Below are 27,425 nucleotides of genomic sequence, written 5' to 3'. Positions count from 1 at the left end.
ATGAGAGAAAATGATAGATTTTTGAAGCATCCAACTTCACTATTTAGAAAGTAATTATAAAATGTTTAATCATCAATTAGCATATTATCTTAATCCAAAAATACTCCAGATAAGTGCTAAAACCCCAAATGCTCCAGTTCTAGTACTTTTTACACATCATGACTGTGATTTAAAAATTTTATAGATTTCTCAAATCTTTGGTTTTGTGGGGAAGGAGCTTGGATTTGGAGTTCTGAATTACGGAAAGATGGTTAATCTGTAGTAGCCAAGTTGTGTTTGTGTGCATGTGCATTTGTGTACAGAAGTATGTGATTTTAAAAGTATGTCTTAAGTTGGAAAACAGTGTTTTGAAAGATTATTTGAGTAACTGAAAAATGTCCTTGCTACAGACTTGATACTAATGCATATGAAGAACCTTTTGAATGTAAACATTGCTAGAACCAATCCTGTGTCGTATAAATTTGTTCCTTTAGCATTAACCAGGAAGGAGTTCAGACAGCATCTTATATGAAAAATCTACTGGCATCCTTTTTTCTTTTCAGTAAAAACATTTTAATCTTAGATATTTACTGTTGAGCAATTCATTAATTTATCGTTTAAAACATTATTCATGGAAACTCTTTATTTTACTGTACCTGATTCATAAACTGTCAGGTGTTGTGACTTAACAGTTGATTTTACATCTTCTACTGTCCCTTGTTCCCTTCCTCTTTTGTTTATTTTAGTGTAGTACGTCCTGTAGTCTTTGTTTACATCCTCATAGTCTTTGCTTCTGTTTAATAGATCTTATTGGTTTTATTTTTTTTATAAATTATTGACTTTAATTTAGAAAATATTTAGATTCTTCTTGTGTACAAACGCATGAACATGCTTTCTTGATCTCTTATTCTTTATGTAGATAAGATACAGTCAAAAGCTAATAATTTTTTTTTCTTGAAATAAAATAAGTAGAGGAACGATTACCATTCCCTTTAAGTAAATTAAATCAAACTTCAGGCAATTATCTATTTATTTATTTATTTATTTATTTATTTTTAATATTTGTTAGAGAAATTTTATTTTAGAATTTTAATTCTGTTACCAAACTGTGTTTAATGTTTTGCAAGTTAAGGTTAAATTTAGCAGATCTGTTTATTGGAGAGAGTAACTACAAGAAGTCATCACCATTAGAAAACATAAGGGAGGTGGAAGACTTAATGCTGTAGATTGTTACTGGTCATAAATGTCACTTGTACCATTAATGAAGATAACCTTTAAGATGTAGTTCTGAAGCCTCTACCTTGGGAGATAGATGAAAGAGGATCATGAGTTTGAGGTCAGCCTTGATTTCATAGTGGCATCCTGTTTCATCAAAAGCAACCAAAGCTGTAGTTCTTATGTGTTAAAATTTTTTACATGCTGTTTATGGGGCAAAGGTACAACATTGTTGAGTTGTTTGGGTGTAACGTGTAGTCCTTAAGAAATGTAGTCTTCGCATAGTATAACTTTAACCTGAGGCTGCGGCAGGCTTCCTAATAGTTTCTTCATTCTACAGATAGTACACCATTCAATCTTAGTCCACCCTTTACCTCTTTTGAGATGTTAAGTTGGGGTAGTTCTACTTAACTGCGTTCTCTACTGTAATGTCTTTCGTGGTTTAAGATTTTATGTTTTTCTAAGAAATTGCTCTTTGATCACCTCCCTCTGGGGGGGAGCAGCCTTACCAGGCCATAGTAGAGGACAATGCAGCCACTTTTGATGTGAACTGACAGACTAAGATCAGAAAGGAGAGGAGAACCTCCCCTATTAGTGGACTTGGGGAGTGACATGCAAGCAGAGGGAGGAGGGAGGGTGGGACTGGGAGGGGAGGAGGGAGGGACTTATGGGGGGATGCAGAATGAATAAAGTGTAATTGATGAAAAATTAAAAAAAAAAAAGGGAAAAAACTGCCAAAAAGTATACACTTTTTAATAAAAATATTTTATTTAAAAAAAAAAACTTTTTTATATATTTTGACATCTAAATACATAATTTTTTTTGTGGTCGTTTATAGTTGTTTTTTTGCCACGGTACATTTCTAGTTTTCTTTAAGCTGTTATGTTCTTGAATGCATTAATAACATGTAGTATCAGTGTAGAAAGTGATATTTAATTCACACACTGTAGTAAGTGACTTATCTCACAGCCCTTGTCTTGGAAGTCACAGCCTCTCTATTATGCCCTTCTCACTCACTTTTTCAGTGCTTAGGGCTTAGCACATGTGTAATTTACTTATCTATTTCTAACCTTTGTGAGAAAGTATACTAAAATATCTGTTTCTTGGCATTAAGTATTCAGTAAGTATGCGTTTTTAGGCAGGTATCATTTAAGATGTCCACTTGAAGATATTAATTTTCATTGTAAATTGTGTCTTCATATTGGCCAATGTCTTATATGTGAAACCTCTGAAAGCTTTTCTATTCTTTGTTTTATAGGTAATAATGGTCAAAGTCATGATTCTTAACTGTTTATATAGCCCTTTTGTCACCAGCTACAAGTTTATTAAAAACTTATACATCTCACTCAGTTAGCAGAAATGAACTTTTAATGTATATAAAATATTTATAGTTATATATTATAACTATAGTATTTATAGTGAAGATATAGTTAATATATATAGTTAAATATGTTAGCAGTAGTGACTGCAGTCTCTAACAAAAGAATTTGGTTGTGTTTTAACCTGATTGATAAAGGTTATGTAGTTTTAGTGTTAATACGATTGTCTAGGATACACACACACAAATACACGTGCACTTCATTGGGAAATTAATAATTTTGTTCTAAGTATTGATGGTTTTTGGAGTGATGGATAATTCACCCTTCTCTCTCTAGGTCTGATGTGCACCATTGCTTTAAAGCAGCTCTCATATATAGTTTGTAAACTTTAGAGTAAGTGAAATAGCATGTCTTTGCCTAAGGGTTACATTTTTCTCCTCTAGAACCAGGGAACATCCTTGTCCTCTGTGGCCCCCTCTCAGCAGTTCCCCCCCCCTTTTATATCCCAGCTACTAACTACAAAATCAAAATACTATGGCTCCTGTAACTATAATGTCTTTTTGTAGTTCCTTGTTTCTTGTTTTGTAGTTCCTTCTTTGCCATCTTACCATTTTCATCCAGTTGTTTAATTACCTTCCTAAAGCACATACTTCAATCTTGCCATTTTTTTGCTTAATACTTTTTTTTATTGTTATAGTTGGTAGGTATTCTTTGTTTAACATTAAAGGTCTTTGGTTCTTGCCTCCAACATTTTTTATTTCCTGTTTTTTTTTTTTAATATATATTTTTCAATAGGACTAACCTTTCTCTCCTTTGTACTTAGTCACTACTATTTATCACGTGCTTTGATATTTGATACATGTTAACCTAATATTAACATTAACTTTATATTATTGGCCTAGAAGATGCCTCTTGTGTAGCTTCATCAGCTGTTAACTATAGAAATTGAGTGGTGTTTTTCCAGTGCTGGTCTGCTTGCATGTGCTGTATCACCCTGGAATGTGACTGCATAATTCTGTCTCTTTTCCCACTTGATTATAAGCCAGTCTTGATGTCATGGCCCATGGTGTACTTACTTTAAATGTTTTTATGGTGGTATAAGATTTAATATTGAAACATCTGCATACGTGTCCTCCCTTATTCAGTTTAAATATCTGTTTTACAAACGACACTTCTGTATCTCTGTCTAAAGAAATACAGAATGAAACAGTGTTTTCTGTGAATGTAACATATCTTTAAAGAATTTATATCCTCTCAGGAAAATAAGACATTATTCTAGTAAACTCAGAGACATCGTACAGCAGATGCCATAAAGTCAGCATCACTCACTAAGAAACCGGATAAATCAGATACCACGTCTGTGCTTTTGTTTGTATTTTTTCTTGTCTTTTGCTGATTTTTTTTCTCTACTTGTATAGCTGTGTGAATATAAAAATCATAAAGTACAAACTTTTATTTTGATGATAGGCTGAATTTAGAATTTGTTTTAATGTGTAGACTAAAATCAATATCACAATAATTAATAAAGCCGATTTTGAGATTTTAGCTTTGTGTTTTTGTCAGTAGCCTATTTTTAATGAAGTAATAGTGGTGTTATACTTTAGTGTAACTTAAACCCTCATACTATTAATTATTTCTTGTACAGTTTGGTTTCATGTGGTTGTATTAGACTTTGTAAGAAATGGGGGAGTAGTATATAGTTGCTTATGTTGAAGAATGAGGACATGGATTGAGTCTTACATTTATGGAATGAAATATAGACTTGTAAGATGTAACTGCAATGCTCTTTCTTTATGCTCTAATGTAATTAATTTGTTTCTAGATGCTGGCATCACCATCTACATCAGGTCAGCTGTCTCAATTTGGGGCAAGTTTATACGGGCAACAAAGTAAGAATTTTGTATTTATTCTGGAATAATTTATATTTAAGAAAAAAGTAAAAAACAATCAATTCTACCTATGTGGGTTTAATATAGGGCTTAAAAGAAGGTAGTTAATTTTCAGTTATATTTTACTTGTGTAGTAAGCCTCATTATGTTGGACCTTACTAACTCTAAATTTGTTATTTCTTGGATATAGCATATGTTGTTGTTTATTTTGACATGTATATACATATATGTCTTTTGCAGTTTTTTGAAAATTTGCTAAGCAATAAAAAGTAATAATATTTTTTGTTTTAGTTGGAGGAAGTTAAAGAATTTACCCTTATTGATTTACTGTGTTGTTTAGATTTTGGTCTATTGCTATGAGCTCATTATTCAGCAGCACTCTGTGAGATAGTTTTCATTTAGTAGAAAATATTAATTATTTATTGTACAAAATATTAATTTGGTTTTGTTCTGGTTGTGCCACCTAAATTTTTTACTCATAGTTTAGTTTTATTTTTTCCTTATGTAAGGTTTTGTTTTATAAAGTATTATAGTACTTTTAAAGCGCTTAGCACAGTGCCTGGCGCATAGTAAGCGCTCAATAAATTTTAGCTATATTCCATTAAAGAAAATTTATAAAACTAAATTATAAAATATTTTAATGTTTTTTTAAACTAAATTTCCAAAATGTTACATATTCATAAAATTTTATTTTTGTTAGTATAAATAATCTACTGATTTCTTGTTACTGTTGTGAATGGAGGCCGGGATAAAGTGTTAGGAGTCACTGGAAGAGAGTTTCTGATCACTGTCTCAGTCAGTTTCAAGCAGGAATCAGAGGTTACCCGTATGAGGAGAAGCAGTTTTTGATTAGTGCCAGGACAGTGTGTCACACCACTTCACAGTGCTTTGAGTTCCCAGTCTGGCAGCGGGTTGGGGCCACTTGATATTGTATAGAAAAACATTGGTTTGTGTTTTGTTTGTTTGTTTTTGTCTCTTACAGTTTTCCTCTTTACTATAAAACAGTTTTCAAATACAGAATTACTAAATATTCATACTTAAGGAAGAACATGCTTTAAAGACTTTATGAAAAGTGGAGTTTCTTATTATCTGCAGATGTTTATCTCAACCTGCTCAGGCAATTTATAGATATACATTATTTTCTTGTTAGCTTATGTGGGATGACTTTTACCCCTTTGCAAAACCTCCCTGTAGAAAAACCTAGCTATTTGAAGCTCTCTTCTAGTTCAGAACAGGGGCTACATAGGCCTATTAAAAAAAGAAACAAACAAAGAAAGCCACAGTTTATCATAATAGAAAGAAGACATACAATGGATAAAAAATGTCTGAAAAAGTGAGGTTGTTTTGTACTGGTGATTGTTACCAGACTTTTAAGTTTTCTTAAGCTGCAAATGTGACTTTGCTTTGGGGATGGATTTGGTTTGGAAGGTAATAATAACCTTGACAAGTCAGACATTGACTTCCAATTTTCTTTAATTTGCTTTGTTTGATGTGAAGGACATACAAAGATTGATGAATGAACAAATTGTTTTTCTTAGAAAAAAAATCTTAAAGATACTAGTTTTAAAAGAAGCCATGTATGACAAACATTTTTTGTTGGACTTGGACTTAAAAAAAGTGGCTATATTTGATAAAGTTTTAGTAGTAGGTATTCTGAAGAAACATTATCAGACAAGAGAACACAAGCTACAGTTTGAGGCTTGAGAGGTCACAGTTTTACTTCTGCATGTTAAAATTTGAGAATCTGACTTTAGTGAAGGTTAGTGAGAGTGGAGATGTTATTCTTGTGGAAATTTATAAGTATACACTGAGAGTGGTAGAACTTGAAGTTCCTTTTCACCTTAGTCTGTTAAGTACCATCGTTAACTCTGTATTTATATTTTATAAAGTTCATTAGTGATTTATGCTATTTATGCTCTCTCTGGGTTTTTGTTGTTGTTGATTGTTTGTCTTTGTGTCTGTGGTCTTTGTGTCTGTGGTTCAACAGTCTTAGTATGTAGGCATTCTAGTCAGGAACTCAGATCCTTTTGCCTGTGCTTTCAACATGATAGGGTTACTGTGGTTTGTTTTTATTTTTCATTTTTTCCTTTCCTTTTCTTTCCTTTTTCCTTTTTTCTTTTCTTTTCGTTTCATTTCTTTCTTTCTTTCTTTCTTTCTTTCTTTCTTTCTTTCTTTCTTTCGTTCTTTCTTTCGTTCTTTCTTTCTTTTGTTCGTTCTTTCTTTCGTTCGTTCGTTCGTTCTTTCTTTCTTTCGTTCGTTCGTTCTTTCGTTCCTTCCTTCCTTCCTTCCTTCCTTCCTTCCTTCCTTCCTTCCTTCCTTCCTTCCTTCCTTCCTTCCTTCCTTTTCTTTGTTTCTTTCTTTCTTTCTGAAAGAAAATGGTCCTTTTTCCTGGTGAAATTAAGCACCTGGGTGGGGGCCCTCTTGGAGTGGATGCAGGATGTTTGAGTCTACATTTTGCCAGATTGGGATACAAGTGATTTTATAATAAGCATATGAGGTATCCAGAAAATACTGGGTTAGAGAGAGGATTGTATGATTTCAGGCCCTAGTGTAAAATGATTATATCTAAATTCATGACTTCACCCAGGGGTTTGTGTGGATATTGCTCAGCAGTTGATAACTCTAGTAGCCAGGAAGCATGCTGTATTTAAGTTGCATGGTGTTCTCGACTTACCTTCTGAGTGTGTTCATGAGGTCTGAGACAGCCTTACAGCCTTACATGCTCGTGGGCTCTGTGAAACTGTATGCTGGACTGAAATGGACAGAGAACCAGGAATCTGTTTCTCCTAGGTCTTCATTGTGTTGAAGTGAAGTAGTTGTAGAGTTGGAGCAGCCTTTCCGAACTCAGCAGTAAGTGTTTACAATCTTGTTAAGTGTAGAAAAAGGAAGCTTTATCTGGTGCCTTCTAATGTGTGTATTATATGTAAGCAGTTAGTTAACTAGCTGTGTCTCGATTGCAAAAGGCTTCGATCAGCCATTGAAAAAAGAAGTAGATTTTAGGATTAGACTCCTGGCTTGTGAGTGGTGTCATAGTAGTCTATCTAATTCTTTAACTGATAGTCACCTGTGAGCGTAGTTTACTTTGTAAAATAAGAGAGTATAATTGACAAAGCATAAAAGTGATGATATTGACATCGTGAGGCACAGGAAAAGTAACTTGCAGTTGCTTTAAGAATCGAATTTGACATGCTTATGCTTGTTGTTTCTGCTGAATGGATCTCAAGGAATTAGAGATGTATGTAGATTCTCCTTTATGCTCTGTGCATACTGTCCAGCAGGCAGGCCACAGAGCTGCTGTAGCAGTTCTTTACTGTGTCTTGGCTATCTGTGTGTCAGTAGGACTGCGTTTATGGGAAGCACTCAGATATTTGCTGTTACATAACAAGGAAGATAAGTTCATGTATGCTAATGGTATAAGCCCTTAGATAGCTTATGATGAAACAGTGCAGGGAATAGGGAACTTGTTGCTTGTTGATTGAGTTCAGCTAATAATATAATTATCCCTTTTCTATGGCTTAGAGATCAAATTTAAATCATCAAAATTTCCAGTGGAAACTGTCACTTCATTAAACTGTTATATTTTCTTCACCATTAAGATCATTTGTTGGCTTCATCAACTGCCATGCACACATTAAAGATTGAGGGAAACCTGGTATTTCAGGATTTACCATGTGTTAATCTTCACAACTCCATGAGATGTTAAGAAACTTGTCAGATCTTGTAGATAGCAAGTAATGGAGACAGAATTAAGTTACTTTGTAGCAGTGGTACTCTGAATATAAGCTTAGAGCAGTTTTTGAAACCTGAAAGCTGAAATCATGACCTCCAGTGAGTTATTTGCATAAAAACTACTACTGTTGAATCTACAGATACAAGGATATACAGGACTGTCTTCTGAAGACAGTGTGATGGGATTTATTCATGTATTTATTGAGTGCTGCCCTGAATATGGTTATATTACAAGATCTAAGCAAGAATATAACAAGTAACAGCATTTCTACTTTTCACAGTGCCTATGTTTAATGGAAGGAAACAGAATAATTATGCAGGCAACTAAGGAAATATTGCAGTTCTAGTAATTAGTAGTACAAAAATTAAGTCAAGCTAATGAGATGAGGATGGAGTTCATATTTTTCATAAATCAAGCAGAAAGCCTGTACTATCTCTCAGAAATTAAAATTTAAGATGGAAAACTGAGTGTGAGCACAGTAGTCCCAGGAATGGCCTTGAGGGAGCCTTTTGAGTACAGGAAAGCCTGGAAGACCTAGTAAGTCACTTAATGACAAAAGAACAGTGAGAAGAGATCGCTGAAAGAATGGCTATCTATTCTCGTAAATATTCCTTAAAGAATTAAGATTGGCTGGAGAGATGGCCCAGACATAAAGAACACTGGCTATTTTAGTAGACCCTCCAGATTTGGTTCCCAGCACCCATGTGGCAGATTACAACCATCTGTGTCTGTGATTCCAGAGAATCTGACATTCTCTTCTGGCCTCCTTGGGAGCCAAGCATACATGCGGTATACAGACATATGGGTAGCAAAGCGACCATACACATTAAAAAAATTTTTTTAAGGAATAAAGAATCCAGCCCATGTGGTGCTTTGTGTGTAAAGGCAAATGCTGCAAAGCCTGGTGACCTGAGTTCTATCCCTAGAACTCACCTGATGGAGGGAAAACAGATTCCTAACAAGTTGCCCTTTGACCTGTATATACACAGACTTACACTTGCACAATAAGATAGTAATTTGAATATGTTCTAATTGTACTAGCAAAGGTTTTATGATGCCATCTCATGTCTAGCCATCACTTTGCTTTGAAGAAAGTGGACTGAATGGGGAAGGACTAAGAGGCAAGACTCAGTATTTTAAGCATGAAAATTGGATTAGTGATTGAGAATTAGTCATATTTGGGATATTTTGGAAATATATATTTTATATAAATGTATATATAAATTTATACAACATATATGTTTAGGGCAGGGAAATTAACATATTAGGAAGATTTGAGACCTGTATCATTTTGTGAATGGATGCTAATAACTTACACTGGAAATTTAGTTTGAGGAAGAATACAAAGTTTGCTCGGGGAAATGTACAGTGCTGCGCCATGGGAAATGGTCCCTCAGAGCTCCTTTGTCTGATATTCTCTGTGGTTCTCAACAGCTTGTAGCTAGTTTTGAAAGCAGTTTGTTCCATCCGTATTTCCCATCTGATACATGCTTAGACTTGGTAAGGCATGCTCTCCTTGTTTTGAGATCCTGTTTTCTAGTCCTCCTGAACACCAGAGACTAAAGCAGCACCATTTACCTTGCTCACCTGTCTGCATTTTCGTACAGCTTGTCTTCTCTCAGACTCAACTGTCTATAGCCACCTGATTTTGTAATTCTCCTGCCACCATCTAATCTACCTGTATAAATCATGATCATTATTGCATTCATACAGTCTCCAGGAGACCTTTTCTAATCCCAAATTGACTAAGTTATTGTGCCTGCACTCAAACACAGTGACTCACTTAATCCTTAGAATTTGTGTATGCATTTTAATAATCTTGATCCCTGTGGTGAAAGAGAAGGGAAGACATTCTTAGTGAGAGGATGGTATGAATAGTGAAGTTCTAGGGACACATTTGAAGAGAAGAGGGGGGAAGGAAGGAAGATTATTAATCATACATAGAGTATGAAAGCAATGAAATGTTAATTAAGGTTAGAAAAACTTTCTGTTTGGGAGCCCTGACAGAGTTCTAAAGATCAAGTTGTGGTCATACCTAGTAATACAGAATAGTGGCTCCCCAAACCTGGCTGTACTGGATGGTTTAGGGCAGTACTCGGCCTGCGGGTCACGACTCCTTTGGGGTTGAATGGCCCTGTCACAGGGGTCGCATATTAGATATCCTACATGTCAGATATTTACGTTAGGATTCACAATAGTAGCAAAATTACAGCTACAAAGTAGAAATGAAAATAATTTTACTGTTGGGGGTCACCACAACATGAGGAACAGTATTAAAGGGTCACAGTATTAGGAAGTTTGAGAAACACTAGTGGTTTAGAATAAAGCTACTACTACCCGTGAATTACCCAAACTCAAGTCACAATTTCTACGACGCAACAAAGTTAGCAACTTACTCTAAAAAAGTGGCAAGTAATGTTAATTGTGAAAGGACTTTGAAGTAGGATTCAGAAACTGGATTGATACCTTCCTGCTTTGTTGCTTGTGATCTGTTTTATAAAATACTTTAGTTTTTTATGTATACACTTGTGTGTTGGTAAGTTTATGTGCACCTGCATGTGTGTAGGAGGCCAGAGGGTGTCACATCTAAGTTGGACTTACAGGTGGGTGTAGCCTCCTGATTGTGGGTGCTCAGAACACAACTTAGTTCCTCTCTGAGAGCAGTCAGTGCTCGTAACCTGAGTGCTCTCTCCAGCTCTGCTGCTGTGGTGTTAAGTAAGCAGTTTAACAGCTGCTTTTAATTCTTAATGTATAACTTGGTTGATCTCAGAAATTTGTTGTTATTGTTTCTGATTTCATTTTAGGAAGGAAATAGCAGAATGAAATAATTTTACCTACAAACTTATATGTAGGGTAGGTTGTGGCTAAAGAAGTTATGGTGATCAAGCATCACTTCACACTGTATCTTTTGTTAGTTTGAACATGACAGTGAATTTCTACAGAAATCTAGATCCTTGGTAGAAACTTTCAAGGCCTCACATAGGTGCTGTAGTCAGGCGTTTGATGCCATAGCTGAACTTCCCCTACCACTTACCTCTAGCAAGGGCTGCTCTAGATGGTGCAACTTGCTCTAAGTGTTTAAGATGCTGGTGTGCCTCTGCTCTTAAAAAAAAAAGTTTATGGACTACTTAAATTTTTTCATTAATTAAACACGTTGTATGTGTGCATTCTTGGGATTGGGTCACATGTGGGCCATGGTGCACACATGGAGGACAACTTGGGAAAGATAGTTCTTTCTACCAGTTAAATTCTAGAGATAAAACCTGGGTCAGAGTCTCAGGCCTGGGGACACCTGTACCCACTGGGCTTGTCACAAACCCCTTGGAATAGCTTAAGTCTTTTTTTTTTTTTTTTTTTTTAAGGATTTTTGAAAAAAGGATCCATGGAGAATTTAATTCAATATTTGTTCAACAGCTTATCAAATAAGGGGTAGGAATTTATTTAGAATATATACATGGAGTCATCCTGAAATAAAAGGTCGATTTAGAACCTTATCCTTTTTAATTGATTTTTGCTTTTTCATTCCTTGTGTGTAAAAGTTGGGATAAAAGAATAACTGTCTTTCTTATAAAATTGTTCAAGAAAAAAAGAAGTGATACTTGAGTGGTCATTGTACCTTCCCAGACACTCACTCTCAAGCTCATGTGCACTTACTTCTACTTTTACCTTTCCTAGTTCTTGTATGCCACCACCAACACTCACTTGAGGTTTTTCTTTTTGTAGCTTGTATGTTCTGGTCTTGTCCTGATATTTTAGAGATGACTTTGTTATTATTTATAATTAGAAGATTAAATTTTCTCTCCCCCCTTAATCTATCCAGTTAACCATAGTTCAACTCAAGTAGCTTAAAAGTAATTACTTAGTATATTTTATCTCCTAAAAATAAATCTCTGTAGGCTTTTATTTAGTGCTGTTATTCTGTTTTAAAGAACTTCAGTTTTTAAGTCAAACTTCAGATAACACTTAAATATTTAAGAATTGGTGATACAGTTTATAGTATGTATTTTTCATCTTTCATAAACATTTCAACAAAATGAGTTAAATGTGTTAGATGTTTTAGCTTTGGTTAACCAAGATGAATTTGGAGGCTAAAATTCAAACATTTTCTTTACTTCACATTCTCTTCCTCTACTTCTTTACTTCCTTTACTTCCACTCTTTGAGTAAAGTCTTACCCATTTTTATTTTCTTGGACAGTATTTTTTTTTTTTTGCCAACATTCAGATTATGTACAATATTTAAAATAGTTTTAAAGTTAGAATTATTTTTTACACAGACAGAAAAATACACATAGGGTAAGTTACTATAGACAAAAAAAAATGTCTTTTGTAGGACCCACTTTAAAGGGGCAAAAAAAGATAGTGAATTTTGGAGAATGTGTGACTTCTACTGAGTGATAAGTGTAAGGAGAATGAAAAGGAAAGGAAAGGTGAAACTAGAGAGAAAATGGAGAAGCATTAAAACGAATGAGAATAGGATGGAAGAGGAGAGAAGAGATAGAAATTTAGTATGGATGGATAGATGGGTGGATGCATAGGAGATCGATAGATATCCAACAGGTAGAAACACATCCAAGAGTAGGCTGGAGGAAGAAATAGATGAAGGGTGTTATTAGGCACTACGTTGTGAGCACCGTTGTTTCTGCCTTTCATAGTACTGCCCTCCAAAAACACTAGGAGTTCAGAAATCCAGATCCTAGCCCAACTTTTCTGTCACCTCAAAGAAGTCAGTTAACTTATCTGGGGATCAGATTTCTTATCTGTAAAATGTAGACAGAATAGGTGATCTTTAACATTTGAAAGTGTACAACTTTAGGAATGAGTCACTGGCAAAATATACTCCTGTTGGAAGTTTTCTGCTAGAACAGACTTTAAGAAACTGTTTAGAAGTGGAGATTAACCACCTTAGGTTAGTAAAGCCTTTCCTGTCTTACTGTTTATTTTCCTAGCAGCTTATTTAGTGTTTGCCACATACTAGGCACCCAGAAAATGTGTATTAGGAAAATTACCATTTTGAAAGTTTGATGGACCCACCCATAGGACCTATAGAAAAACTGTATGATTGAGGGAGGGAAAGACTGATTTCTTCTGGAGGAATCTTGGGCTGAATCTTAATCTCATTTCTTCCTTATTATATATTTAGAGAAAATGTTAGTAGGCAGTAGCATTTCTAAAGTCACAATATACGGTGTCTAGACACATAAAATAGATTAACAATATACACTTTAGGTCAGTTTCCTTCCAAGTATCTTAAAGAAATTCCAAGGCTGACAATTTTCAGGTAGCTATTAGTGGAGTTTCTGTGAGCACATAGTTATGCCAAAATACGAATTTTGCTCATGTTTGAGAGACTATACAGTTTATGTAGTCTTATACTTACATGAAAGACATAGACTGAGAGAAACTATAGTATATGTAGTATTTTATTTATGTGAAAGGCATAAGCTCAGGCTCTTTAGATCTTTGAAATGCTTAGACCCAAAACTGAAACCAGAAGGGAAAAAATATATTTTAAATCCCCAGAACTAAAGTCATTATTTTCTGATCAGTTATGTTGCTTTTTTTTTTAACTTCCAGTTTAAAATAAATTTGGTTGACCAGTGTGTCAACAGTCAGCAGGCCAAAAACAAAGCACTAAATCACATGGGTCAGAATGAGGGAGGAAATGAGGCATTCATAGACAGGATGGCAACATAAATGACATTGTACACCTTTGAGAGACAAAAGAAAGATACACGTGTATAGAATGTTAACTCTCCATTCTAAATCTAAACTAACCATCTGAAAATAGTGTGTCAGACATTTTAAAAAAAGAATGTCCAATTTGATTAGTACTCTTGAATGTTATACCTGAATGGCAAACCTCGTAGTCTTAAAAAGTACACATATGAAGCATGCCTATTCCTGTATCTAGCCCCAGATGTGCTAGAGAAATTTAGGGTCTTTGTACTTTGAAATATTTTTAAATCATTTCAGTTTTGTAGTCAGACCGATATCAGATTAGGGTTTTCTTTTTCATAATTGCTAAATATTATATGTTGGGATTGTAAAAATTGTAATGTTGCAAAATATGTATTAGTAATAGACTTTCTCTAAAATGCATTTACAAAGGATTATATAAAATTAGAGATACTATCACAAAGTGGGAATGAGTGTCTTTCCTATGTACATTAATTGTAAATTAAAACAAAATACACAATTATTTCAGAATTTATTAAAGGCATATTTGCATGTGCCAATTTCACACATATGCCCTTAATGAATTTGAGAACAAGATCCATTTGTATTATGTAACATCTTACTTGGTATAACTATCAACATAGCTTATTGTAAAAAAATAATATGAAAAATACAAAAAGATAATCAAAATACTAATTTCAGGCTAGAACTTTCTTTAAAAATCACAGTCCATTTGCAGTGAGTTGAATAATAAGTCATATTAATATGTTTCAAATTGCCAACTCCAGAAGATGGATACCAATTTCATTCCTGATGGCAATGAATTTCCTTCTTCTGAATTTTTTTATTAGGTGCACTAGGCCTTCCAATGAGGGGGATGAGCAACAATACCCCTCAGTTAAATCGCAGCTTATCACAAGGCACTCAGTTACCGAGCCACGTCACGCCAACAACAGGGGTACCAACAATGTCACTTCACACGCCTCCATCTCCAAGCAGGTATTTATTGACGGACCAGAATATTTTCAGAATGTATTTGGTAGATTAAGGAAGATTTAACTTTTTAATATGGTAACTATTTTTCTGGTTCAGTGCTTTGCACTAAGAAAACAATACGTATGTTCATTTAATTTCATTGCAAAGTCATAAGTATAGTATAGTATTTTTGTCTTGAAGCCATGTTAGTTATCATCTGAATGGATCAAGGTTTAATCACCTCTTGGGGAGCATTTACCAAAAGCCATATACCTCTTTCTCAAAGATGTTCAATTTAAAATGACTCCCCAGATAACTGTGTTCCTTACTTGTTCGCTCCCTCACCACACATCTATTGTTTAGTTACAGTCAAATTAAACAGATAACATGATTATGTATATTATTAATATCAAGAAGACAGAATAACATGAACTTTGAATGAAATTATTATATATATATATATGTGGAAAACATTTATATCATAGTTGTCCCAATAGTTCTCATCTGTGATGGCACCTTTTTTAGTTCCACTATAATATTAGGAATACAACTGGAATGTGTATTTGAAATTCTAGGGGTTAGAGCAATTGCTTATTTATAGAGAATTTTAATGAGTGATTGTAGAGAGCTTATTTAGTATGATGGACTTCTTTTTCAGGGGTATTTTGCCTATGAATCCTAGGAATATGATGAACCACTCCCAGGTTGGTCAGGGCATTGGAATTCCTAGCAGGACAAATAGCATGAGCAGTTCAGGGTTAGGTAGCCCCAACAGAAGCTCGCCAAGCATAATATGTATGCCAAAGCAGCAGCCTTCTCGACAGCCTTTTACTGTGAACAGGTAAGATGTTTATTGATACTGCATATAATTGTCTCTTGGGGTATCCTCAGGTTTGCCTTTTCATATGCAACACCTTGTTTTTGAGTTGTGGCTTCTGTCTCATAGGTGTGTTTTATTGTATGTCTGTGAGCAAAGTTGTTACCTATTATAATCCTTAACCCTCCCCAGACTCAACATGTTCTTAGAAAGATGCTTTTGTGTTATGTAGCATGTTAAATCTTTTTGTTGATGTATTACTCAAAAGGGAATATTCTTGGGTTGTCACCAGGAACATTTTTATTGTTTTGTCCTTACATTATTGAGTAAAATTTATCCATCCACATGCTAAGAGTTCTGGGTTTATGACTGTGACTGGAAGAAACATGTTTGCTTATCACTGCCATTCTTTAGGTATGCATGGTTTAGAAACTTGCTGAGCTAAAATACTTTGGGTACTTACTAAGGAAAGTGTTCACAATTAATGTGAAGACTTTTAAAGCAATGCTCTTTTAAATTTGATGTCTACAGAGTCAAAACTAAAGAACAAGCTGGTATTTTTCCTTCTGTTTTCTACTATCTATTGCATGTACTTTATAAGAACAGTGATTCACTTTGTTAATATATTGAAGTTGCTTGGGTAGTGTGAGAGTTATATGAAATATAAAGCATTCTTGCAAAACAACATATACGTTTGAGTTACTTGTCAGTCACATATTATGTGTAAGTTTATGCTTAATTTTTAAGGAAAACTATACAATGAAAGAACCTTCGTTTAGTTGTTGCTATCACGTCCATCTTAGTTTTTTTCTTGTCAGATGTGCACTGCAGTGGGTTCTTTGCTCAGGCCCTGCTCAACCTGTATCTCATGAACTCCGGTTATTTTATATAGACTCTACATTTTCTATAATGTTAGCTAAGTTTTTAAGATTATTTGCAACATGTTATTACAGCCGTTATCTTTGATAGTTTCTTAAGTCTATTTCTTGGGCTTTATTGCATCTTCCTGCATGTTTGTTCGTTAAATATATTCTTAAATTTAAATTTTTAATTATTCAGAAAATGCTTTGCATAAAAAGTGTCACTGTAATAAAATTCTTAATTCCTGCTTATGTGTACTCCTGATAAAGTGTATTTGTATTTATTATGAAATGGCTTTAACTGAATACTAAATCTGTATTTGAGGGTATCTATACAACCAACAGCTCTAGTGGAATAGGAAAGATGTTTATGCTGACTCACTGACTCTGCTCTGGAATGTAGGTCCACTAGCTGCATAACTTATCAGAAGGTGGCTAGTTCTGCTGAGTTAGGTAGAAAAGTTATAGCTGTCATCTTCAGATGCTTAGCCCTGCTCTGCACCAGCATACTAACCTGTGAGAAGGCTATTTAATGATAGAGTTTCTTTGTAGAATCTTCATTAATAATCTTTATTGACATCCCTAATTATTTGTTCTTCTTTTGAATACAATTTCTTTCTTTTTCTTTTCTTGCTTAGATTTATACAAAAAGAAAATGGAGAGTTATTTGTAATTATTTGCAGAAATTGAGTTATACTATAATTCAACATTGGGAGTACTATAGGAAGATTTTTTTTCAGATAAATAGATGAAAGCTAAACTATATTTTGATATGAATGATGTGTTTTAGAACACTGAATTCAATTTTTTAAAGTACATGGTCAGTTTAATTCAGGTCAATTCAACATTTATCGAGTACTTTGTGTATCTTAATGCTGAGGGGCAGAGAAGGATGCACAGAGAAGGCACAAGGATGGATAAGACGCAGACTAGGACAGGGGTTGTAAAGAGAAAACTCATACAAGTCTTCTTACATACAAAGGAAGCTGTACAAGTCAGGGCAGAAAGCAGGTGTTCAAGAGGTTGTTCTGAACCCTGCCTGCCTACCCTTGAAATGGGTGTATTTATTCTGCAAGTAGCACACCAAGGACAGAAATTGGTGCCCTTAATCTCTGTTCCTCAACATTTATAAGTAAGTTTCTTTTTGTTTTGAAAATTAACTTGCTTAAACTGTTTGATTCTTTCTTGTTCATTGAAGAATTTTAGAGAAGTTTTTTTTAAAATAAAGTTTATACTCTCAAATTATCATTGGTTTTGAAACGTTGTTTTATATGAGGAGACCCAAAGTATATACTTTGTTTTTCTTCCTCTCAAAGGTAGTGTTCTTACTGTATATCTAAAATTATTTTCTATGTACCCAGTATGTCTGGATTTGGAATGAACAGGAATCAGGCATTTGGAATGAATAACTCCTTATCAAGTAACATTTTTAATGGAACAGGTAAGCGTACTCTGGAGCTAGTACCCTAATAAAAGTACAGTAGAGTTCTGCAATACAAGCATTCAACATACTGGTCTCTAAATATTAAGATTTTTTTTGTTTGTTTTAAATAGTATTTAGTGAAAAACTGTCAGTGATAGGATTTAACTAAACGAGAGCAATTTAAATGTTTTTTCCCTAGTTGGCCTTATAATATAGTATTTTGCATTGCAACATCAGTTATTTTTTAATATCTAAAGAGAGTAAATACTAACAATATTTGTGCCCCAGAATCTTGGTTTTGTTTTGTTTTCTTTAAAACTTTTTCTGTACTTAGCTCTGTTACAGAAAACAATAGTGTAGACTGGGTTGGGTGGTAGAACATTCCGATTTTAGAGACTCAGATTAAAGAGAATCTGTCAAACATAGGAAGCACTTAACATTTTTAAAAATAGCTTTCATGAAAATTTTCACATCTAATCCTTACGAATTTTGATCCATTATTATTTATTAAAAGATTGAGCTACCTGGAAACTAATTTGATTTTTGGCAAAAGTAAAATCTGTTGGTCTTTCTCACCAACTGCTTTAGCAAGAAGAGAACAGGGAGTGGTATTGTTGGTTTGCTTTGCCTCTCGGTCCTCTGATGATGAGAAAATAAGGGATGCTGCTGTGATTGTAGGGCCAGAATTAAACAGTGTCTTTGGGCGGGATATATGTGAAGTGGCAGCTGAAGGAACAGCTTAGAGGTAGAACATACATATGATGCATGAGAAAAGACGTGAAAGGAAACATTACTGTAGCTATAGGCTTTTAACTTCTGAGTGTCTGATGGTTTGTTGAATAGCTGAGGTGGATCAGCCAAGATTAAAACCATTGACAGAAATGGAAGATTTAAAGCATTTAAGTATTAAAATTTTCTGGTGTGACTTTAAAATCTAACAACTTTGTAGTTCTTACAACAAAGTTGTATACTTCATTGCTTTTAAAGTGTACACTTTCTCATGCCTAATATGTGAGGTCAGGCTACCTCTCAACATTTTAACTCAATGATGTTTTTATATGCTGCTATGATGTTTCAGAATGTTTAGATTCTTAGGTTTTATACTGGAAAAATTATTGTCAAGACTTTCCCTAAGAGTTTATGCTTGAGAAAATTATAAATTGTTTGTTAAAATATTTTCTCACCTAATAAATGACAGTTTTAAATTGGATATGGAAATATCTAAGGATTTGCATTAAAAGTTAATTTTTACTTTGCAAAGCTTATAATTAATCATATATTTTGAGAGATGTCATTTTATAAATTAAAACAGTAAATAAGATTTTAACTTCTTTTGCTTTATCCATGTTGTATTTTAATGGAAAATTCATAAATTAAAAAAAATAATTTGTATGAAATTGTTTGTCTTTACCTTTATACTTACGGTTTTAAATTTTCACCATTCTTGGTATATTAATACAGTCCTTTATTTTTAATCAACAAAGTTAGTCTTAAGATAATAGTTGTGATTCTTTTAATTGTAAAATTTTGAGAAAAATCAAAATTAATTGGAAAACAGCCCAATAAGTATATATGCTTATAAAACAAGGCAAAACAGATTAGAGGAAAATTACAGTATGGGGTAAATTATAGGTAGAAATTAGGTTAATTGTAGGTTAAGATCATTAGAATTCAGGTTAAGAACATTAAAAGGCTGAGAGAAAAACAATAGGCAAAATAGAGAAGTTTGGTTAAATGTTTATTTCTAATCGTAGCAGTCTAATTTAAAACAAATAAAATAAATCTTTATTCATTGTATTTATTGAGCGCCTACTGTGTAACAGGTAATATAAACTTCTGTGTTTTGATCATTCCTATATTCCCCACCTACTCCTGAGACATAGGAGGAGTCCATCATTGCATGGAGCTAACATACACATACATGTGTACACATTTTCACTTCAGACTGAAGTGTACAAGGCAGAAGTCCTCAGGGCTTCTCTATCTGCTGTTTGCCTCAAAGTCTTTCTGGACATTTGCAAGAGGTAATGTCATCATCATATCAGTCGAAGTGTCAAATAATCCAGATTTTGCCCCATCCAGTTTTAATGGAAAGAACAGTTATAGCTGAACAGTCTACTTCTTGTCCCCTAACTAGCTTTAAGTTTTATTGCCTTCTTGCAAAGTGGGAAATAGTATACACCCCCTCTTTATTTTTATATCTCTAGAATGGGGTATTTTAAGATGCTTGCTGTATACTGCCTTTCTCAGTTATTAGGTACATAATTGTATGGCACAGAATCAGGCCACAGTGTCTATGACCACAGTCATGCACCTATTACTCCAGTCTGCACTATTAAGGAAGAAGACACTCTTGTTTCAAATGATATTTTGGTTTTTATAATCTCATTGTCTGTGTTTGTGGAATCAGTAATGAGTATTATTTCTTATCATTTAGATGGCAGTGAAAATGTGACAGGATTGGACCTTTCAGATTTTCCAGCATTAGCAGACCGAAATAGAAGGGAAGGAAGTGGCAACCCAACTCCATTAATAAACCCTTTGGCTGGAAGGGCTCCTTACGGTAATTAATATTTTTAGTGTTGGCAGTTTAGGGTTACAGTCATGTATACACACATGCATGTCTTTGTGTGCATGTTCTTAATGTGTTTATGTTGTCAAACCAGGTTAGTGTTATTTTGTCGATTCATATTTGAAAACTCGTCTTTGTTTTCATACCTCCATAATAGCAAAGTTGAGTGGCAAACGTTTATATGGAAACCTAAAATACTTGACTATTCAAAGGTTGTTTTTTCTGTTCTTCATGCTTATAGTTTACTACATGTGGGTAATTTTGTGGTTTGGCTTTTGTTAGTTTGCCCCACATTATTGAAGCGAATGTATCTGGTGATTAATAATAACTATACATTAAGGTATTTTTGTAAAGGAAGATTTTTTAGGCTCACACTGACACTGGGGCTGGATAACGCTCTTCAAAAGGAGAGTAGTCTAGGAACACTTTTATAGAGTGTTCAGTAGCACTTCCAGCTTTAGCCTACACCTGCCAACACCGTCTACTCTGTTGTGCATTGTGGTACTTCTAGATCCTGACAGATACCCTCCTGAAAAGCTTGTCGCCTTTGAGAACCCCTGCTTCTGACTTTGTATTTTTATAGATTCTTATACATCATCAATATCCCCAATCACTCTTTTTTACAGTCTGTAATAAATTAGGAGATCTAGCTAGCAGAGCCTGAATAAAAATGTTAGGGAAAACCATAGGCAGTAAGAGTATAGCAATTCAGACATTAAAACTTTTGTTATATCAGCATAGCTATACAATGCTTATTACTATCAGATTATTGTTTCTTATGGGTGAGATCTAATAAGCTAGAGCCTAGTGTCAAGGCAGTAATGAGATGGTTTGTTCATCAGCTATTTAAAAAATATAGCTCATTTTTCCATTATCAGTCAGGTGTTTTAAGTTCTGTATTTTTTGACTATGAATAAAAATAATGTGAGGAGGAAAAACTTTATTGATCATATCTTAAACCTTCCAAATCTGTTTTCCCAAAATAAAACAGTGTGACCTGCCCAGGCAGTTGTGCCTAGCTGCTTGAATCTTAACTTCAGATGCTAATGTTGTTAACCTTTCCTCATAGGTCCTTTTTTCCATCCCTTTAAACATTCCCGTTGCTCTCCTTGGACCATCTCTAGTTTCTCCATTTCGTTCTTGAATTGTGGAGCCCCAAACTGGATTTTGTTCTCCAATAAGGGCCCGACTAATGACAAGTATAGTGGGAAGATTTTTTTCCCAGTTCTTGCATGTTTTACATCTGTAACATGGAGTCCACGAAAATGAGAAATAAAGTGGAATTGTTTTATAATTGGTTGCAATTTGCTCACTCTGTAAGTTACTTTTAAGTAGAATACTGACATTCTTTTAAATATTATGTTCATTTTCATTTGACCCCTAACTAGTGTTTATGGCATCTAGTCAGATATTTAAGGCTAGCTTATAAGCCAGCATTTTTGATAATACTGCCAATATCAAATCCTATTTTATGCACATATATAACATATCAGAATTACAGGATTACCACTTGTTTTCCTTTTATTGCTTTATATGTTGTTTTTTTCAGCAGTAAATCAAAATTTCATTCTTTATTATTGCCATTATATTAATGTTTGAGTTATCAATTCATGTGCTTTAAGAAAAACTTTTGGTATATTATGATAGGCAAAGTTAACTTTTTATATAATTTGTAAGACAATATCATAGATTCAATTACAGTTTTCTGGATTATTCTCATTACATAGTTGGAATGGTAACAAAACCCGCAAATGAGCAATCCCAGGACTTCTCAATACACAACGAAGACTTTCCAGCATTACCTGGTTCCAGCTATAAAGATCCAACGTCAAGTAATGATGACAGCAAATCTGTAAGTAGCTGAGAATCGTGTATGTGAGTGGTGTAGTTTTCTTCCCTTTAGACTTGTCGTACATTAACAGTTACTACAGAGCTATTTATTTTGAGTATTGTAATAATCTAAACTTCTGAAGAATGTGGAAAGCTTTATAACTTGGAAGATAGCCTTTTTTTTTCCCTATTTCATATAGGTTTGCAAATTTCTGTTGAACTTCACAGTTAATTTAGACTTTTATTGTAGTCCCTGTCAGCTGGATCCCATGAAGTTTGATAATATAGACTTCTAAGGAGCTGTTTTTTTCTTGAGTAAGTTTTCTCCTTGAAGAATCTTTATGCACATTTTTATGCCTATGTTGATTCAGCCAGTTCAGCTTCTGATTTAAGAAGTGTTTATTCCTTCTACGATTCGTTGCAAGGAGCTTTTTTTGTATGTGTGATGGACTGTTATTAAACAAAATGGTAAAAAATATTGTTAGGTAAGAATGGAAATAAGTGTGGATTTTAAAAGTTTGTACGTTCCTAGTTTATCTTTGAGGTTGCTTTGATAATATTTTAAATAAAGTACATGCAGTTACTCTTATATATAAATGTGTGTGTCTCCAAAGTATAAAAACTTGAGAAAAAAGATGTTTTCATATTTTTTCCTTGTAATCTGTGATCTGAGATTTAAAAGAAAAAAGGGGGAAAAAAAGACTGATTTTTCTCTAGATTTCTTGTCCTTTAAAGACTCAAGGCTTATTTGTTTACCATTAGGCAGTTGTAGGGACACAATTTTCAAGTAGAAACAAGTAATTATTTCCAATATAAATATAATAGTGAATAACAAGCAAGGTGTTCATAAATTTAAACTTAGATATTTAACACATTTTAATGTCACACTCTTCTTCTTCCATGCTAGAATTTGAATACATCTGGGAAGACGACTTCAAGTACAGATGGACCCAAATTCCCTGGAGATAAAAGTTCAACAACACAAAACAATAATCAGCAGAAAAAGGGGATCCAGGTGTTACCTGATGGTGGGACTCTATAAATATGTCAGAGATATTTTAAAGTACATTTTCTCTACTTTTCCTAATATAAAATAAATAACCACGTTTTTCTTAACCAGGTCGAGTTACTAACATTCCTCAAGGGATGGTGACGGACCAGTTTGGAATGATCGGCCTGTTAACGTTTATCAGGGCAGCAGAGACAGACCCAGGAATGGTCCATCTTGCTTTAGGAAGTGACTTAACAACATTAGGCCTCAATCTGAACTCTCCTGAGTAAGTTTTTCTTCCATGTCTGTATATAAACTTGTAGCATCTAATGATTCTCATACTGTACCTTTTTCTTTTGAAGACAAAACAACCCAGGCAGGCATTATAGTCATAATGCTACCCTGGACAGCCTCAGACGTATATTATAGTTAATCTCATCAACACGCCTGCTTACTCTTGGGGTCATTCCTTCTCTCTAGCCCAAAGATCAATGTCACTGAGAATACTATTCTACAAGGATCGATCTGTGTGTCTGGCTGTCTATGTATATATGTATATATATATGTACGGATGTATCTATCTATCTATCTATCTATCTATCTATCTATCTATCTATCTATCTATCTACTTATCAGGAGTTGGGGTCCATTCTTAAGCCGTATCTTTATCCCATTGATTTTGTCATTATTCAGACCTGTACGCTCTCCATAAGTTTAACTTCTTGCTTGCTTTCTAACTAGATGTCTCTCTCTTGTGGTGCTGTAGCTTCTGTAATCATTTGATTCTCTTGGAACTTTTTGTCCATTAACTCTATACCTTCCTCAGTGTTCTTACTCTTCTCCTTTGATGAACTCACTTCCTTCTCACCATTAAATTTTATGGTCAATCATAATTGCTCACTTATGCAACTCGACTGTTTTACTCTTCTCTCAGCACGCATTTATGCTTGCATCTTAAAATCTGTATTCATTGTTTTATCTGTTTGTTTTATTCTTGACCCATCTTTTGGTTGGACTTCAGAAAAGCATAATTTCATGACTAGTCATACTATACACTCATGCTCAGAATCTTCACAGTGAGTCCTTAGTTTTGCAGGCATGCTCATACTTGATATGCTCAGTCCTTTCAGAACTTTTTGTTTGCTTTTGGGTGTTCTTATTTGTTGGTTTGTTTTTGTTTTTTGTTTTTTCGTTTTTTTTTTTTTTTTTTTTTTTTTTTTTTTTTGCTGCTGTTATCTATATAACTATTTTATTTCATCAAGCTGTAAATAGCTTTTCCTCCTGTTCCTAACTCTCAAATAATGACCTGGCTTTTATTTCTGCTTTACAAAGAAAGGTGGAAGCTAAGAGAAGAGGGCATTACCTGGTCCTGTCACCAGATCTAATGACCTGCCACCAATCTAAACCTGACGTGCCCTTGCCAAAGTATTTGGTCCATGCCTCCTACTTAGAGCTTTCTAAAACCTCATGAGTGTGAATCTTAACTCTTTCTTCTTTCCCTAGTGCTGTCATCTACACCAGTGTTGTATACATGTAAGGCAAGCGCTCTGCCCCTGGGGTAGCCCAGTGGGGTTCCTTAACTAATAAGCTCCCTTGCTTCTGCCTGCATGGTGATATTAAGGGCATGTGCCATGATTTCCACCCAAGTTACAACACTTCTGTTTTGTCATTTTTAGTCACATAGAGATAAACATTTTTCCAATTGTATCAAAATACTTTCGTTTTATTCAACCTCCTTTGAGTTACTTTCACATTTTTAGTTCTTTCTGCAAGCAAAGCATCTCAAATGAATCATTTTAGTTTTTCTAATTTGTCTTTTGTCTTCTGTTAAGCCCATTTTAGCAAGGCTTCTGTTCCCATGACTCCACTAAACCGTGTTCAAGGTTATCAAATGGTCTCCCTGCCATGTCACTAAATTCAGTTATGCTCTCTTCCTCTTGGTACACATTCTTTACTTGACTTTGAAGATTAGCTCACTGCTCTCAGTTTTCCTCACTGATACAACCTTTCCTTGACCATTGGATTAGTCCTCTCTTTGTGTTGTCCCTTTGATGCTCTTGTCTAGGCTTGTCCTTTTAAGGACCCTATAGATTGAAAGTTCCAAATATACATTCCCGTTCCAGACTTTTCTGCTGAGCTTGAGATTTTAGATACTGTTACCAGCTAAGTATCTCTTAACGGTCTGTTTCAAACCTACACTGTCTATGCTTTCTCCTTCTCCATTAATACTTTCAGAGACTTGACATCATCCTTAATTCTCTTCTTTCTTTTCCCTCAGTTGCAGTCCTCTCAAATAGCTACAGAATCCAATCACATTCTCACTAAGTTGCTGCCACTCTGGTTTGTTGCCTGAATATTCTGTCAGTGTATCACTAATCAGGAATTCTTTTCTTTTGCTCTTTCTGTACAGCTTTATGTAGCGCTCAAGATCATTTTCTTTTCTGAATAGGCTATTCCTATGCTCAATATCAAGTACAGATTTGTTGTTCAATTCTAATTTAAAAACTCTCTGAGTAGCAGTCCTCCAGTGTCCATGTCATTGTCTCTTTCTTCTAACTCTACCTCTGCAGTTTTTTCCTTTGTTCATTACTGTAGTTTCACTGGCCTGCTTATTCTACCTCTCATATCAAGATGTCTCTGCTTTAGTTGTTCTAGCATTTCCCTTGACTAGCACACTGCTCTACCAGCTAATCTGTGATTATTTCTCTCCTATCCTTGAATATTTGTTTAAATCTAAACTTGTCAAATCTGACTTAAACTAACCACCCCATTTAATTATACAACCAATCCCGTACTTTCAGGCCCTCCCTGAACAAGTTATTATTTATCTATTAAACTAATTACCTGCCAGCATCCAATCCATCATTTACTTAAACAGAAAGTAAGTTTTACAGTCTTCATTCTGTTTACTTAGTTGTATTCAGAGCACCTAGAAGAGAAACAAGTGTATATTATAGGGACTCACATAAATATTCACTGGGTATGAAATCTTGCTCCTAATCATTACAGATTTGAGTTATGTGTACATAGGAGCTAATTTAAGTGGAGACTAATGTGTAAATAAATTTAAAGCATTGTTAATTATAGTTAATTTAAAGTTGAACATTTAAATGATATACCTAAGTATATGTTAATTTGCTGTGCTATATATTCAATTGGTGAAATACTGAAGGAGCAGTAAATCCTATTTTATTTACTACAAAGTTTCAGTAAACTCAAGGGAACCAGAAAGGATCCTTATTGTTTCCTTGAATTCTGTTTCTTCTGTTTTCCAAAATTAAGTTAGAAATGTATTTTTGCTACTTTGTTCTTTGAAGTACCGTCTTTTTTTTTTTTTTTTTTTTTTTACCTGTTGTTCAGAAATCTCTACCCCAAATTTGCATCACCCTGGGCATCTTCACCTTGTCGACCTCAAGACATAGGTAGGAGAATCTATTTGTGTTCAGAACTTTTTTAAAAGATATTTTCTAAAAATCGGTGAACAACCCTTTTTTGTGTGTGTGTGTTTTATTATACAGACTTCCATGTTCCATCTGAATATTTAACAAACATTCACATTAGGGATAAGGTGAGTATAACTTTCTATTCTTAGTCAGTATAGATTTTGTGCTTTCTTGGTACTGTTTTTAGTTCAGACAGCATGATGATCTACTAGCAATCTTAGGGATATGCTTTTGTATGCCCATCCAGTTTTGTCTAACAATTTTATTTCTTTCATTAATGCTTTGGGTCTTAATTTTAAAACCAAACAATCTTAGGACTGATAAAATTTTTCTAATCATCATAACCATAGTGAATGAAAATAAAATAACCTGGAAAATTTGGTGATTATTTTTTTTTACATTCTCAGTTTTTTGTCCTTATTCATAAGAAAATTTTTTCTTTACAAATTTTATCCAGATAATGGAACAACCCACAGACACCTTTTTGAAGTTATTCCTTGACACTTTTTCACTGTTTGTGCCACACCAATACTATAGACTTGAGGCCACAGTTGTCTAAGTGTTGTAGTACCTTTCGTTAGGCCAGTGTGGAAATCACTGGAGAATATTTAACAAACATTCATATTAGGGATATGGTGATATAGTGCATTCACAACTGCCACCTGCACAGGAGAACACAATGGGGGAGAAAACTGCACTCGCTGG

General features: G+C 34.2%; 1 protein-coding gene across 11 annotated transcripts in view; it reads left to right on the top strand.

Annotated features, from left to right (window-relative positions):
* Positions 1–27,425, top strand: part of Cnot2 (CCR4-NOT transcription complex subunit 2) — a 94,489-nt gene that overhangs the window by 59,072 nt on the left and 7,992 nt on the right. For 10 of the 11 annotated variants that reach the window (XM_060378083.1, XM_060378081.1, XM_060378090.1 and 7 more), the window contains 10 exons: positions 4,336–4,402; positions 14,661–14,808; positions 15,443–15,625; positions 17,823–17,902; positions 20,322–20,447; positions 22,184–22,308; positions 23,194–23,314; positions 23,407–23,563; positions 26,638–26,699; positions 26,796–26,845. In XM_060378083.1, coding sequence (XP_060234066.1) covers positions 4,336–4,402; positions 14,661–14,808; positions 15,443–15,625; positions 17,823–17,902; positions 20,322–20,447; positions 22,184–22,308; positions 23,194–23,314; positions 23,407–23,563; positions 26,638–26,699; positions 26,796–26,845 — 1,119 coding nt within the window. Of the gene's footprint in view, positions 1–4,335; positions 4,403–14,660; positions 14,809–15,442; positions 15,626–17,822; positions 17,903–20,321; positions 20,448–22,183; positions 22,309–23,193; positions 23,315–23,406; positions 23,564–26,637; positions 26,700–26,795; positions 26,846–27,425 lie in introns of those variants that run through there. The other variant, XM_060378091.1, reaches the window with a different exon arrangement.

This window comes from Meriones unguiculatus, chromosome 2 (assembly GCF_030254825.1).
Source record: "Meriones unguiculatus strain TT.TT164.6M chromosome 2, Bangor_MerUng_6.1, whole genome shotgun sequence".
NCBI lineage: Eukaryota > Metazoa > Chordata > Mammalia > Rodentia > Muridae > Meriones > Meriones unguiculatus.
The sequence above is the reverse complement of the archived record's forward strand: the minus strand, read 5'-3'. Positions and strand labels throughout refer to the sequence as shown.